Source organism: Sporisorium graminicola, chromosome SGRAM_3, assembly GCF_005498985.1.
Source record: "Sporisorium graminicola strain CBS 10092 chromosome SGRAM_3, whole genome shotgun sequence".
NCBI lineage: Eukaryota > Fungi > Basidiomycota > Ustilaginomycetes > Ustilaginales > Ustilaginaceae > Sporisorium > Sporisorium graminicola.
In genome coordinates, this window is record NC_043733.1 from 659,224 (window position 1) to 673,328 (window position 14,105).

At 56.2% G+C, this 14,105-nt stretch overlaps 6 protein-coding genes across 6 annotated transcripts; 4 read left to right on the forward strand and 2 right to left on the reverse strand.

Moving 5' to 3' along the window:
- Nucleotides 1-34: 34 nt before the first annotated feature.
- EX895_004460 (uncharacterized protein) lies at nucleotides 35-1,012 on the forward strand (the record flags this gene model as incomplete). The annotated part of the gene is made up of 1 exon (XM_029885054.1): nucleotides 35-1,012. One exon carries the CDS (start codon nucleotides 35-37, stop codon nucleotides 1,010-1,012), a length of 978 nt encoding a protein of 325 aa, XP_029738804.1.
- Nucleotides 1,013-1,307: 295 nt separating this feature from the next.
- On the forward strand, nucleotides 1,308-1,812 carry EX895_004461 (uncharacterized protein; the record flags this gene model as incomplete). Its single annotated transcript, XM_029885055.1, has 2 exons — nucleotides 1,308-1,327; nucleotides 1,605-1,812. 2 exons carry the CDS (start codon nucleotides 1,308-1,310, stop codon nucleotides 1,810-1,812), a joined length of 228 nt encoding a protein of 75 aa, XP_029738805.1.
- A 566-nt stretch (nucleotides 1,813-2,378) lies between these two features.
- EX895_004462 (uncharacterized protein) lies at nucleotides 2,379-3,802 on the reverse strand (the record flags this gene model as incomplete). Its single annotated transcript, XM_029885056.1, has 2 exons — nucleotides 2,379-3,676; nucleotides 3,769-3,802. The coding sequence occupies 2 exons, from the start codon at nucleotides 3,800-3,802 to the stop codon at nucleotides 2,379-2,381; spliced, it is 1,332 nt and encodes a 443-aa protein (XP_029738806.1).
- Nucleotides 3,803-4,595: 793 nt separating this feature from the next.
- EX895_004463 (uncharacterized protein) lies at nucleotides 4,596-8,180 on the reverse strand (the record flags this gene model as incomplete). The annotated part of the gene is made up of 1 exon (XM_029885057.1): nucleotides 4,596-8,180. The coding sequence occupies one exon, from the start codon at nucleotides 8,178-8,180 to the stop codon at nucleotides 4,596-4,598; it is 3,585 nt and encodes a 1,194-aa protein (XP_029738807.1).
- Nucleotides 8,181-8,915: 735 nt separating this feature from the next.
- EX895_004464 (uncharacterized protein) lies at nucleotides 8,916-10,420 on the forward strand (the record flags this gene model as incomplete). Its single annotated transcript, XM_029885058.1, has 2 exons — nucleotides 8,916-10,296; nucleotides 10,377-10,420. The coding sequence occupies 2 exons, from the start codon at nucleotides 8,916-8,918 to the stop codon at nucleotides 10,418-10,420; spliced, it is 1,425 nt and encodes a 474-aa protein (XP_029738808.1).
- Nucleotides 10,421-11,003: 583 nt separating this feature from the next.
- On the forward strand, nucleotides 11,004-13,949 carry EX895_004465 (uncharacterized protein; the record flags this gene model as incomplete). The annotated part of the gene is made up of 1 exon (XM_029885059.1): nucleotides 11,004-13,949. The coding sequence occupies one exon, from the start codon at nucleotides 11,004-11,006 to the stop codon at nucleotides 13,947-13,949; it is 2,946 nt and encodes a 981-aa protein (XP_029738809.1).
- Nucleotides 13,950-14,105: the final 156 nt, after the last annotated feature.

Sequence of the window (14,105 nt, forward strand, 5' to 3'; positions counted from 1 at the left end):
CGAGATCGGATTCCGACTCATATAGGCCGCAGCCATGTCACAATCAATATCAGCGTCGTCGAGTCGGCTGCCGTCATCGTCATCAACAGCATCACGGCCCAGGACGACACCATCAAAGCCCAAGAAGTATCCCTTCTACCTGGGTGGTACAGCTGCGTCAATAGCAGCCTTCTTCACACATCCGCTCGATCTCACCAAGACACGCATGCAAACAGCATCTGCGCGTCAAAACATGTTCTCGCTCATGGTAAAGACTTTTCGCGAGGAAGGCCCACGTGGGTTGTACGTTGGACTCACTGCGTCTTTGCTACGCCAAATGACGTACAGTGTGACACGCTTCGGAGCATACGATAAGCTCAAGGAGATGACGCAGAAGCAGAACGGGGATGGGAGGCCGTTAGGGCCGCTGCAGATGGCATTGTGTGCTTCTGCGGCAGGTGCGGCGGGTGGATTGGCGGGGAACCCGGCGGACATCCTGCTCGTCCGCATGACGAGTGATGTTAACAAGAAGCCTGCTGATCGCTACAACTACCCCAATGCGATCAGTGGGCTGGTGCGGATGACCAAGGACGAAGGCGTCTCGTCGCTCTTCCGCGGTCTAGGACCCAACACGGTCCGCGCCGTTTTGATGAACGCCTCCCAACTCGCCACATACGACGTGTTCAAGAGCCTCCTCCTCTCGTCAGGATACTTCACCGAAGGCACAGGCCTGCATTTCTCGGCAAGTTTCATGGCAGGTACTGTAGCAACCACCGTCTGCAGCCCCGCCGATGTGATCAAGAGCAGAGTCATGAACGCTGCCGGCTCGGGTGAGGGAATCCTCAAGACGCTGAGAGGCGATCTGAAAAAGGAAGGCGTCGGCTTCCTCTTCCGCGGCTGGACTCCGGCATGGATGAGGTTGAGTCCCAACACGATCATCGTGTTTGTCGTGCTGGAGAAGTTGAGGTTGTTGGTCGACTATTCGAGAGGCTCCACGGCGAAGGGGGCAAAGGACGTTCAGGTCAAGGCATAGGGTCTTCAATACTTGCATAGTGTTCTCTTTACATGTCACTGCACATACACCTAATAGATTGATTCATTGTTCTACGCCTTCGCTGCCTGTGCTGAATCTCCGTTGAGAGAGTTGACGTCGACAAAATAGTCAATGGATCGGCGATATGGGAGTAATCGGGCTCCTGATTGCAGAAAAATTCTAACCTTCGGCTCTCCACTCTTGCTCGATATGCAATGAACACATCGGCTTCCGCAGCCATACCGGCCTTCCGTCATAACCAACACATACGCACACGCATATCCACACAGTCAACATGTCTGACGGATCATATCTGTAAGTGCTCATCGGTCTTGCAGCCGGCAAGCGGGGAGGATAAGGGTGGAGTTAATGATTGGAAGGGGTGCAAGCAAGCTTTATCTAGTTGTCTAGCTGGTGTCTTCGACATTAATACTCAGCAAGAGCTGTCTCTCAGCGGCACATTGCTGCTTGCTGCGCACTTCGACCCGCACGAACTTCCAAACCTGCAATCATGCAGCTCTACAATCGAACCACTTCTTGGAGCTTCCGACTGACCCACTAGTACACTCTCGTGCCACACGCCCATCAACAGTTCGGCCCAACGAGGCTTCCTTTCGTCGCCTGGCGGCCGCCCCGCCCCCAAGGCCCAGCAGAACTTCCTCATCCGATTCATCAACAACCAGATCCTCGCTCCCGAACACCGCCCCGGAAACCTCTCGATCGTCTGGGGCCTCTCGGTCTTCACCGCCGGCATCATCGTCGCTCGCAAGTTTGGCGACTTGATCACGCCCGTCTTCTGAACACATCACACTTTCTACGCACTTTCCACACCACTCCCCATCCTCATCCTCGGGATAGAAAAACCAAGATGCAATGCGAATGAATCTGTGTCGTAACTGCGTGGTTCATGCTCTCTGAGGAACATTGTGCTTTGGTGCAGAGATGCGCCAGAGGTCGTGCTCCTTGTGTTGACGACGAAACGCGCCGATCCTACCGAGAAGTTCGACTTTGTTCCTTGTTCCGCCGTCGTACGACCGCTCCGCACTCCACAGGCTCGAAAGTAGGTGTCCCGCTGAGATTCGGTCTGTTCGCGTACGTCTGCCCGCCGTGATCTAACTTACCTCACTGACCACCCGCAGCGTCCACACAAAATGCCGAAGATGAAAACTGGTTGACTTGGAATTGGACTGTGAGGATGCGGACGAGGGATGCGTATGCGACAGGAAAACAAGACGAAGACTATTTGTGCATCACCACCTTCTGTGGGGAAGTGACAAGCTGAATGGACACAAGAGTCTGGACACCAGTTCAAGGAAATGAAGTGATCCAGAGTGAAACTGCTTTTCTCCTCTAGCTAACGTGATGCTCACTTGCGACCACCACTCTTACCCTTCTTCTTTCCAGACGCCTTCTTTCCACCACTGCCGCTGCCGTGGCCACCAGGCAGCTGATCATCCTTCTTGAGCAGCTGGTAGAGCGACTCTTGCGCCGATTCGGTGGGAGCCTTCTCCGTCACTTGGTGTGTGACCAGGTCAATCTCCTTGGCCTGAGGCTGCTGCGTGCTGTCTGCCGAAGGGCCGATGACGACCTTGGCGTGTCGCGGTTCCTCGCTCGGAGCCGACTCTGCTTTGCGCTTGTGATCTTCGGCAGCTGCATCATCCGAGGCGGGCTGGTCGGTCTGTGTCTGGTCGGTAGAAGTCTGGCCAGAAGTTTGGCTGCCGTTCTTGTCGACGCTGGGAGAACCAGAGACCTTGCTCTTGGGCGATCGAGAGCCTTCGACTTCTGCTTTGGCGGATCGGGGCGATTTGGAAGAAGTATACTCGGCCGTTGAGTCCTTCTCCAACTTGTTGTTCACAGAGGCATGGGATTCGTTCTCGGCCTTGTATGACTTGTCTTGTCCGGCTTGGCCATCTTCAGCAAAGACCGAGGGGTACGGAAGTTGTAGTTGCTGAGGAAGAGCGAGGTTGAAGACTACAGTGGTAGTGCGGGCCAGCTCTTCGACCACCTTCAAAGGCTTATGAGATACGCGCGAGAGGACTCGAACACTTTGTTGACCCACATGCTCAGCGGCGTGGACACCATGATCGAAGCCTTTGGTGAGGCTAGGAGGCAGTCGAGGCTCTACCTTGTGCAGATACACTTGACCGGCGTCTCGCGCATATCGGTGCTCCAACGATTCCACCCGGGAGTGGAGCCAGAAAGCGATATTGGATGCCCAGAGGAAAACCATCGTGAGCACCGGAACCACGAGCGAGCTGTACAGAGTACGCACAAGAGGCACGGCTTGGATCAGCTGTTCCAGAGGCCATTCGTCCCTCCATTGTGTGCAGTAGAGCGTGTCTTTGGCGCCCTCCTCAGCATTGAAGCTGAGCACCACCTTGGTCGGAATGGCAAATTGGAAGAGCGGGAAGAAAGCGGGTCGGACGTAGCGGACGGCCTTGACGATTGCAGTGGAGCTGGCAGCATCCCATCGAATGTCTTGGTCGGAGATTTTGGTTGCCGAGCCAAAGTCAAGGACGTTGAGTAGATATGCGGCATGCTTGAGCTGGCTAGCGCCCGTGATCTTGAGACCTCGACCTTGGTATGTGGAGCTCGAGGCGAAGTGGGCGTTGATGGTCGAGTTGAATCGCACGGGATCTCGCGAAAGCAGGTCTTGGACCACCTCTGTTGATTGCGTCGAGATTCAAAAATATCAGTACACACGCTCGGCTGTATATGCGTCGCTGCGAGCGTCGTGGCATTGAGTGAGAACTTACGCTGGACTTCTTGGTTGGCCTTGAGTGCATTCATGATGAGGAAGAGTGATTCTCTAGTCTGTAGACTCGGGTTGCAAAGTATCGCTGTTCGAGCAAAACCAAGTGGGGGGTGATGGTGATTGGGAGCGACGGAGCCGAAGGGCGAAGTAGCTGGCCACATTCAGCAGTGAGCAACACTGCGACAGTGATTCACTGTTGCTTAGCGCGAGCCACAAAGCACGTCCCAGGCGGGAAGAAGGGCCATGCACAGCCGAATCTTGCTGCTTGAGAGCCAGCGTCAAACGCTCCTCGTTGTCAATCGGCACTGCCGAAGCAAGGTTCGCAAAGCGTGAGCCAGAATTCGCTACTTCTAGGACACCAAAGTCAAGCTGCAGGCGTGCATTTCACGGGCTTTTCTTCAGCAGCCTCCTTTTGAGAAATCACATCGAAATCACATCACATGTTGTCACTAGGCATCAAATTTAGAATGGTTCCAAAGGCAAAGGCTACAGTACTTGGTCCGCAGCAGCGGCGTAGGAAGGAAGTCAATTGTGTCTGGGTATCGGCGGTTACTCAGGTTACTCAGCGTATCAACTATGTCAACCATGCACTCAATGACGCATTGGCTTGCTTGTTCGGGATACGCGAAATCACTTCCTGACAAGAGTGTTAATCTCTCCCAATTAAATTTCGAGCAAGAAAAGAGGCGAAGAAAAAGACCGCGCGTCCATCATACAGTAGGAGCTGCTTCGCTATCGCATGCAATCTCTATTCTTGCTATCAATGGCGAAGCTGAAACCAAAAGAATGAGGGCTAGAGAGCGTGCCAGCTCTTGGTGCTGCCCAGGGCTAGGTGAGGTCGTCGACATCGTCTGCATCAGCATGAACGATGGCAGACGAGGGGGGTATCTCGTAGTCTGTGCGCACACCGTCGATGATGGCTCCCTTGCCGACAACGGTGTCGTGTTGCCTCTGCCTCTGCGGCGTCTGCTTCTTCTCACTTGCCAGCTCGACTGCGGCGTCTTGCTCGTTTTGACCCTCTTTCCAATCTGCGTAGCTTGTGTCTTCCACAACATCCCCAAAGCCTCCGTCCACATCCGTATCTTGAAGAACACCGCCCATAGCCCGTTGTCTCGCCCATAGATCCTCAGCCACGTCCAAGCTTCGACACTTTGCGATGTTCTTCAGCATCTGCATCTCCCGTCGACGATGAAGCTGTCGACGGAGACTCTGCGTCAAAAATGTCTCGAGCGTCTGCAACGACCAGTCCTTGGGCACGAGCTCGAGCACCTCGCGACCGTCCAGATGCAGCGCCTGCGTGTTCAGCAAGTGCGCGGTGGCGATGCGGAACTTTTCTTCGGCGCCGTTGATCATATAAACCGAGAGAAGCTGCTTGAGGAGCTCTTGCTTGCGCTGCACCGGCGAAAGCGCGCGTTGCGCCGTCACCCTCGCATGCGCCTTTACACGCTGCGCATATGTGCGGCTCAGCATGGCCGCAAACGGTCGCAGACCCTCGTAATCCTCGGCGATGGAACAGGCTAGCATAGGCGAGAGGACCTCACCATCCTGCGAACAGTAGGCTTCGGCGCTGTTGGCATCCCGGAGCGTGATGGCGAGCAGCGACAGAGCTTCTGAATCGAGGCCGAGCTTGCCGAAGATGATGGCCTTCTCGTAGATTAGCGACTCCAACGGCGCAATCATGGCCAACAGCGCTTCGTAGTCGAGCACGGTCGAGCCCTGTAGAAGCATAGCCAGCTTGAGACGGTCTGCTTCTTTCGGTGAGCCGTCACTGGCCAGCGCAAGGTGAGCAAAGAAAGACTCGGCATACGATCCGAAAGCGTAGTCTTGAGCCACTGCATCCAATTTTCGACGGTAAGAGTCATCCTTGAGGTGGTCCTCAACACGGCGAAGCAGAGCTGCGGCGAGCTCGCGATGCATCTGCTCGTCCTGCACCTTGGTCGTCGATAGGGCAACCGCCTCAAGGTACTTTGTGGCGGCGTCAGCATCGATGTCGCGCAGTTCGTTGATGGTTGCTTTTTGCACTCGGATCGATTCTAGTTCTTGTGCTTTGCTGCGCGTCGCCGAGTTTTGCGATGGATCCGATCCGAGCTTTGCTGTCACCTTTGTGAGGATCTGAATGCCAGCCTCCGAGTCTTTCCGCACGAGCCAACGCCCGTAAGTAGAAAGTAGCGTTGGGTCGTCCTCGTCCTTGAGCAGGCTCGCAACTTTAGACAGTGCGCTTGGGACATCGATCGTCTTTCCAGAGGCATCGGAAAGCTTGCCATCGACGAGGGCAGTCCAGGTCCTCAGGGATCCCTGCACATTACCGGTCTTCTCGTAGTGATCTGCGAGTAGGCTGAAGTAATGTTTTTGCTCGAGGGCCTTTTCTACCTGTGACGACTCGCAGGCATGCTTGGACCCGAGGAACGCTGTGAGATCGTCATCGACGGCTGTGTCATCTTCCCCGACAAGCCCGCGTCGCTCTACAATGAGCCGCAGGTAGGCGGAATCCACGCAGGCGTTGACGGTGGCTAGCATCTGCTCGTCCATGAAGGAGCCGGCCCAGAAGCGAGACTTGGATTCACTTGGACTAGCGAGAGCCGCTGCCGCATCGGCTCGCCATGCTTCCAACAAGGTGCGCAGCATTCTTTCCGATCCCTGCACAAGTTGTTGACGAAGTTGAACGAGTGCCTTGTCTGTTGCAACGTCTAACGGTGGGGAGTAGTTGAAGGCGAGATTCGAATCGACGAGTTCGTCGATGCTTTGAAGCTGATCAGCGTCCGGACGTTTCAGCCGGCCAAGGTTGGAGAGGATGAGTGCCGGCATGATTGCCTCGTCTGCCTTTTGCTGTCCTTGCTGCAAGCCAGGAAACAGTGCGAGGATCAATCTCGGGTCGAGATTGGCATAGCGCAACACCTCGCCAGCTGCCGAAAAGTCTGTCCGATGCAGGAGCTCGATACCGAGCAGTGCATGAGCTATGGACGACTCGAGCGAGATGCGCAGTGAATCATCTTTACGTTGAAGGGGGTTTTTGTTGGATCTGTACGAGTCCAAGCTTTGTCGCAAGTTGCGCAGTCGACCTCGATGTAGCTGCTGGACTGTCCAGCTTAGCAAAGGATCCTGCTGAATGCAAGACGTCGAGTTTCTTCCGCAGAGGAGAATCTGCCGCTGTGATAATGAAACTGGAGAAGCGTGGTCTGATGCGCGTCGCAATACTGGCGCTTCTTGGCCTTCTAGTCGGTTAAGCGATGCCTTGATAATATTGAGGTCGGTGAGGGCATCTGCGCCTGGTGGCTCGTCCGAGCTGCGTGAAGGCGTCGACGATAACGGAGCCTCGACGGACTGCAGAAATCGCGGATCCAAGCCAGGCGGTAATTGCAGCGTTTGGACCTTGTCGACCGAGTCGATTCCAAGCATGTGGATCTCTATTGTGTCGTTTCGAAGCAGCGAGACGAGATTTTTGCCATCGTACGTGACGGAACGGGGATGTGAGGGCCACTCGAGCAGCTTCGGTGCTGGCTCGCCTGAGGTCTTGACAAAAACTCCCAGAGTGATGGATCCACTGTGAGAGGTGACCAGGAACTCGCACTTGACGGATGCTGAGGAGGAGGATGAACGGTCGACGGCTGGCGAGAGGCTGCCCTCTCTGTCTGTCGGTGGCTCTACAGGGATGGTGACGATGCTGGGCCTTACTTGCGCCGAGGGAGATTCGCCGGTCTGACTGATGGGGAGCTGCAATGGGGTTATGTGGCCACTGGACAGGTTGACGAGGCTGTACTCGGTGGCATTGGCGATGCAGAGGGTATCAGCAAAGCGGCGAGCAAAGATGGCACCTCCAGGTAGAGGAAGGTCCTTGACAGTGGCCCAGAGAAGGCCGGATCGGCCCTCTGCGCCGATCTTCGCCAAGATAACGTTCTTCCTCCGCACCAGGCAAATGCTGATCATACCAGCAGCATCCGTCCCAGATCCGTATTCTGACTCGTCGTCATCGAGAAGGACAGTGCTTACCGCCCTAGTGGATGGCAGACTCCGTATCGGTGACCATTCGGGAAGCGACAAGAAGCTGACGACACCTTCGCAGAGAATAGCGGCGGCGTTGAATGGCCGCAGCAGAACGATCTTTTCAATGGGCTTAGCGTTATGCGAAATGGAGCGACTGTGTTTCAGGCTATAACTTGGTGAGGTCAACTGCGCAGAGATGCGGGAGCTGATTTGAAAAGAGTGAATCACCCCGTCCGAGGTACCGACGTAGAGGAAAGAGCCGTCGGATTCTGAGCAACGAATGGCTCGCTGAGCATTCTGATGGATCGCAGCAGGCGAAGAGGGATTGGCGTGCCCTGCAGCATCCTCGATGGGGAGTGTGGGGAACAGCAGCGGAGCCAGAGAGTAGGGAGGCACGGGCTCTTGCGACACTGTCGCTTGAGACGAGGCCATGGTCGGCAAGATGGTCGTGTGCCGCGGCACCACGGCTGCCGACTGTCAGTGGTGTTTCGTTCAACGGCGAGAGCGTACAAGCATTGGAGACTTTGGATCGAGGTGATTCGACGTTTCCGGAAGGCGATTGTGATAGCAGCAGGTTGGTTGCGAAGAAGAGTGCGCAAAGACCACCATCGTGCTCCAATTGGATGCGCCCCGTCGTATCGGATCTCGGAGTGACCAAAGAGGGTCCAATACCCGATTGATTGACTTGTACGCGTCCGTATTGCTGCGATTTGGAACGTGGAAATTCAGATCGAGCTGGCCGACGGAGCTCAAACCGGCTCAGCTCAATTTGTTAACTCCACAGCACACCAAGACAGAGAGAGAGGCCAAGTGCTTTGCATAGGCGAGCTCACACCCTGCCAAGGTTCCGAGGCCCCTGCGCTGCACGACGTCACGTCCAATTCGCGGGTCTCGCTGCCTTATCCCATCGTCTTCGTAACCCCGTCCAATCTCCATTACCTCCATCAACGCCATTCCGCATTCACAATTGACACTCACCAGCGCATCAGGGCAGCCTGATCCTCACCCATCTCAGTGCGAAACACAGCGGAAATACTGTAGTCAACCGCCGACCGCAACACACAGACCCTCGATACAGGCGCACAGCGAGGGATCCCAGGCTGCTCGACTTTGTGGCCTCTCGATTTCTTCTCCACCCTCCTCTTCCGGTAGCACAATACCTTCAGCATGGCCAACTCGGACTTCTTGAATAAAGCGATCGAGATCGTGCAAAAAGCGATCGACGAGGATGTCAAGCAAAACTACCAGGAAGCTTACAAGCTGTACCAGAACAGCTTGGACTACTTCATGATGGCGATGAAGTACGAAAAGAACGACAAACTCAAGGAACTCATACGCAAAAAGTTCACAGAGTATCTCGACCGTGCTGAAAAGCTCAAGGAACACCTCGCAAAGAGCTCCGAAGAGCGCGGCAGAGCTGCTGTAGGCGCAAATGGAGCCGAGAAGGGTGTCGGCGGCAGCACAGGCGGCAAGAAGGATGGCGATGACGACGATGTTGACCCAGAGACCAAAAAGCTGCGCGCAGGGCTGTCGAGCGCAGTACTTTCAGAGACTCCCAACGTGCGATGGGACGATGTCGCTGGTCTACACACAGCAAAGGAGGCGTTGAAGGAGGCCGTCATTTTGCCCATCAAGTTCCCACAGATGTTCACAGGCAAGCGCACGCCATGGCGCGGTATCCTCATGTACGGACCGCCCGGAACCGGAAAGTCCTTCCTCGCCAAAGCCGTCGCCACCGAGGCCAAGTCGACCTTCTTCAGTGTCTCGAGCTCGGACTTGGTCAGCAAATGGATGGGTGAGTCGGAAAGATTGGTCAAACAGCTCTTCCAGATGGCACGCGAGGCCAAGCCATCCATCATCTTCATCGACGAAGTCGACTCGCTTTGCGGTACCAGGGGAGAGGGAGAGTCGGAAGCATCGAGGAGGATCAAGACCGAGTTCCTGGTGCAGATGAACGGTGTCGGCAACGACGAGACCGGAGTGCTGGTGCTTGGCGCCACCAACATCCCGTGGGCGCTCGACCTGGCCATCAAACGACGTTTCGAGAAGCGCATCTACATCCCGCTGCCAGATCTCGAAGCGAGGAAGCGTATGTTCGAGCTCAACGTCGGCGAGACACCATGTGCGCTCGACAGCAAAGACTACCGCAAGCTGGCGTCGTTGACAGACGGATACTCGGGCTCCGATATCAGCGTGCTAGTCCGAGATGCTTTGATGCAGCCGGTGCGCAAGGTGACGGGCGCCACCCACTTCAAGAAGGTCATAGCTCCCGCGAAACGCAAGGACAAGCAAGAAAAGGCCAAGAATGGCTCTGCCGACACGGGTGCAGACGGAGATGCCGCCCAGCAGGATGGAGACGAGGCGGCTGTCGAGGATGAGGTGCAGGAGATGAAGGAGTTCCTCACGCCCTGCTCGCCAGGAGACGCCGACGCCATCGAGATGACATGGGACGACATCGAGGGCGACCAGCTCCTGGAGCCCAAGCTGGTGATGAGTGATTTTTTGCGAGCCATCCAGGCTGTACGCCCGACCGTCACCAAAGCCGACAGTGAGTTGCCGCTTAGGGCGAGGCTGTGATAGCAACGTTTCATTCACTAACGTGTCCTCTCTTTGCTTTGATCCCTACAGTCGAGAAGCACATCGAGTTCACCAACGAAGCTGGTGTCGAGTAAGGCTTACTGGCACTCCAAGAGTCGCGAGTCGGCCTATCTACACCTGCCCGAATCGCCAGATTTGTCATTGTATCGTCCTTGTGCCGTTGTCAGCGCCAACAATAGAGTTCGGCAGGCGCCTTCACCACCATACATGGGCCTGCCTGTGCGCAGACACGAATGCAGCAGTCTTGAGCATTGAGATAGCCGAACGAGACAAACAGGAAGGAAACGTTGAAAGAGGGGCGTCATACTTGAAGTCTTCCTCAGTCCGATTACAAACAACTAGGCATGCGTGTCGCTTGACTCGCGAAATCCGAACAATTGAAAGCCAGGCACATGTGGCAGTTGAAAAAGCAACACTGCCCAAGTGATCTTCTCAAATTGACGTTTCGTCTTGAATGTTCTTCTTTTCTCGTCGCTCTTTCCACTACACCAAAGGCATTTAAAGCCTCAGCTCTGCTCATCACACGCTCTTTTTGCCAGCATCCTAGCCCCGACTGGAACGCGATTGTGGGTTTAACTCAACTTTTACCCTTCCTTCCATCACGAGGCAGCTCGGCGCTAGAGTCTGCACGTCGAACCACAGCGAAGCTTCTACACCATGTCCGCGGTCCCAAGCTCGAGCTCGTCGGGCTCCGTACCCGCAGAGCAGCAAGCCATCGAAGCGGTCATGCAGGCTCTCAACACCCTCTACACGGATCCCAACAACCAGGCCAAGGCTTCGGCCAACGCATGGCTCCAGAACTTTCAACAGACCTCGGAGGCGTGGCAAACCGCCAACTCCTTGCTGCTCGCCTCCGAACTGCCTCTCGAACCTCGTCTCTTTGCTGCCCAGACCTTCCGTACCAAGATCACCTTTGATCTCGAGCAGGTGCCCAGACAGCAACGGGTGGCCCTTCGCGACACTCTACTCACAGCGCTCTCGGCCTACGCATCAGGTCCTCGCGTGATCCAGACACAGCTCAGTTTGGCTCTCTCCGGTCTCGCCCTTCAACTCGACGAGTCCGAGTGGCCCACCGTGGTGCCAGGAATGATCGAGAGACTTGGTGCGAGCCCAGAGACGGTTCCTGTCTTGCTCGAGTTTCTCACAGTGCTGCCCGAGGAGGTCATCACCAACCACCGAATTCCTGTCAGCAACGACTTTTACAACGCTCGATGCCATTTTTTGCTCTCGGCTGCTGCGCCCGAGATCCTCAAGCTGCTCTCGATGTACGTTCAGGCAACTGGATTGACATCGCAGATTCAGACCGGGATCTTTCAATGCCTGCGGTCGTGGCTCAAGAGCGGCGAGGTCTCAGCGGGTCAGATGGCCGACACGCCTTTGTTCGACTTGTCCTTCGATGCACTCGCCTCCGACGAGCTGTTTGATGTGGCTACGGATGTCGTCTGTGACCTCATCAATGAGACGCAGGAGGTCGAGGAGAACATGGACGTCATCCAGCGTGTAGTCGCGCGTCTTCATCCCCTGCGTCAGGAGTTGTCATCTGCAGGCGATGACGAGGACAAAGTGCGCGGCCTCTGTCGTATCTTTGTTCAGGCCGGCGAGGCATACCATCGCGTTATCCTTCGCCATCAAAACGAACTGTTCCCCATCGTCGAAGCAATTGCCGAGTGCACGGCTTACCACGACCTCGATATCGTCCAGATCACTTTTCGCTTTTGGTATTTACTGTCCGGCGCCCTCTCGCACGCCTACGGCCAACCAGAAGCCGAACGATTCCACTCGCTCTACGAGAGATTGCTCGAGGTCATCATCCGCCACCTGCGCTTCCCAGACGATCCGGATGCACTCACGGGCCAGGAGCGCGACGATTTTCGCTCTTTCCGTCACTTCATGGGCGACACTCTCAAGGACTGTTGCCACGTCCTTGGCTCGCGCCAATGTCTGTCGCGGTCGCTCCACCTCATCCAAACGACCATCTCGCAATCGACGCCTGAGACGCTCAAGTGGCAGGACGTGGAGGCACCGCTGTTCAGTATGCGTGCCATGGGTGCCGAAGCGGATCCGCGAGACGACCAAGTTCTGCCTCAGATCATCAACATCATCCCTACGCTTCCGGATCACCCCAAGCTGAAGTACGCTGGACTGCTCGTGCTCTCGAGGTATACGGAGTGGATTGCCATGCATCCCGACCAGATTCCGGCGCAGCTTTCGTACATCAGTGCTGGGCTCGAAGAAGCGGGAAGCGACGTGACGGCGGCCGCGGCACAGGCCATGAACTTCCTCTGCCAAGATTGTCATCGCCACCTGGTGCCGTACTTGCCACAGCTCTATGACTTTTTCCGCTCGGTTAACGACAAACTGGGGCCCGACGACCTCGTGTCGATCTCGGAGGGAATTGCATACGTGATCGAAGGCATGCAGCCCAACGAGGCACCGCAGGCGCTCATGCAATTCTCTCAGCCGCTCCTCGAGTCGCTCAATCAAGTACTGAGCATTGCCAACCCGAGCAAGGACCAACTGCGCAAAGCAGCCGACAGGATGGAGCAGCTCGAAAAGATGCTTGCCGTCATTGGCACCTCGTTGAAGGATCATTTGCCGGAGGCATGCTCCAAGACGTGCGAGGAGGCGTACTCGGTCATCGACCATGTGCTGAGCTTGCACGGTAACGTCTACTTTGTCTCGGAGCGAGCCTGTGGACTGCTTCGACGCGGACTGTCGCTCTTTGGCCGGCTTGCGGCGCCAAGTTTGGTGGCGCTGTTGGAACGATTGGCAATGTGCTTTGAACAAACCGGCTTCCCAGGCTATGTATGGATCGTGGGCAAGTGCATCGACCAGTTCGGTAGAGACGGCAACGCGGCTACCAGCGCAGCACTGCAAGGCGCTTTCGAGAGGATTACGGGCAAGGTAGTGCAGCTGATGGACAACACGATGCCTGCCGAGATGGGCGATGTGCTGGACGATTACATCCACACATGTTTGGTGGTGCTCAACAACGCACCGAGCATGCTGCTGCTGTCGCCCCAGTTGCCGCAGGTGTTCCGTGCGGCTCTGGCTGCGTTGACGCTTCTCAAGACCGAGACGGTGGCAACGGCGTTGGACTTCGTGCTCGGCATCGTCGGACACGACGCTCTCATGATGCCGGTGACCGCCTCGCAGCCCGGCACACCGCTGGCTGCCCGCGGTGGTCTCAACGCGGATGGCACGCCGTCGATGGACGAATTGGCCCACTACGCCGCCGCCATCCGACACTTGGTCGGGCAACAGGGCTTCCAGCTCGCCTCGGTGCTGCTCAACGGCCTGGTGACGCAGTTCAACCCGGATGTGATGCAGGTGGCCACCACGACGCTCAAGGTGCTCTCTGCCGGGTTCCCGGGCGAGATGGGTGCCTGGGTGCCAGGGATCGTGGAACAGCTACCAACGAGCTATGTGCCCGACGCGGCCAAGGAAACATTCTTGAAGCGCTATCTGCGCGCTATTAACGGCATCAAGAGCATGGAGGAGATCAAGCAGTCCTTGCACGGATTGTTTGCGGCTTCGCGCCAGGCGAGGGAGAGGACGCGGGTGAACCGCGAAGGAGGACCAGGTGGGCTGTTGGATCGTTGATTTGCATTCAAAGGAAGCTGGAGGAAAAGTCTCGGAGCATGGCGCACCAAGCAAGGACCACGACTGACGAGAATCGATTCAAACAACTGCATAGAGGCTGTCATGGTATTGAAGGTCTGGAAGGCCTTGACCCGCTTACAAGGCAAGCGAACAAGA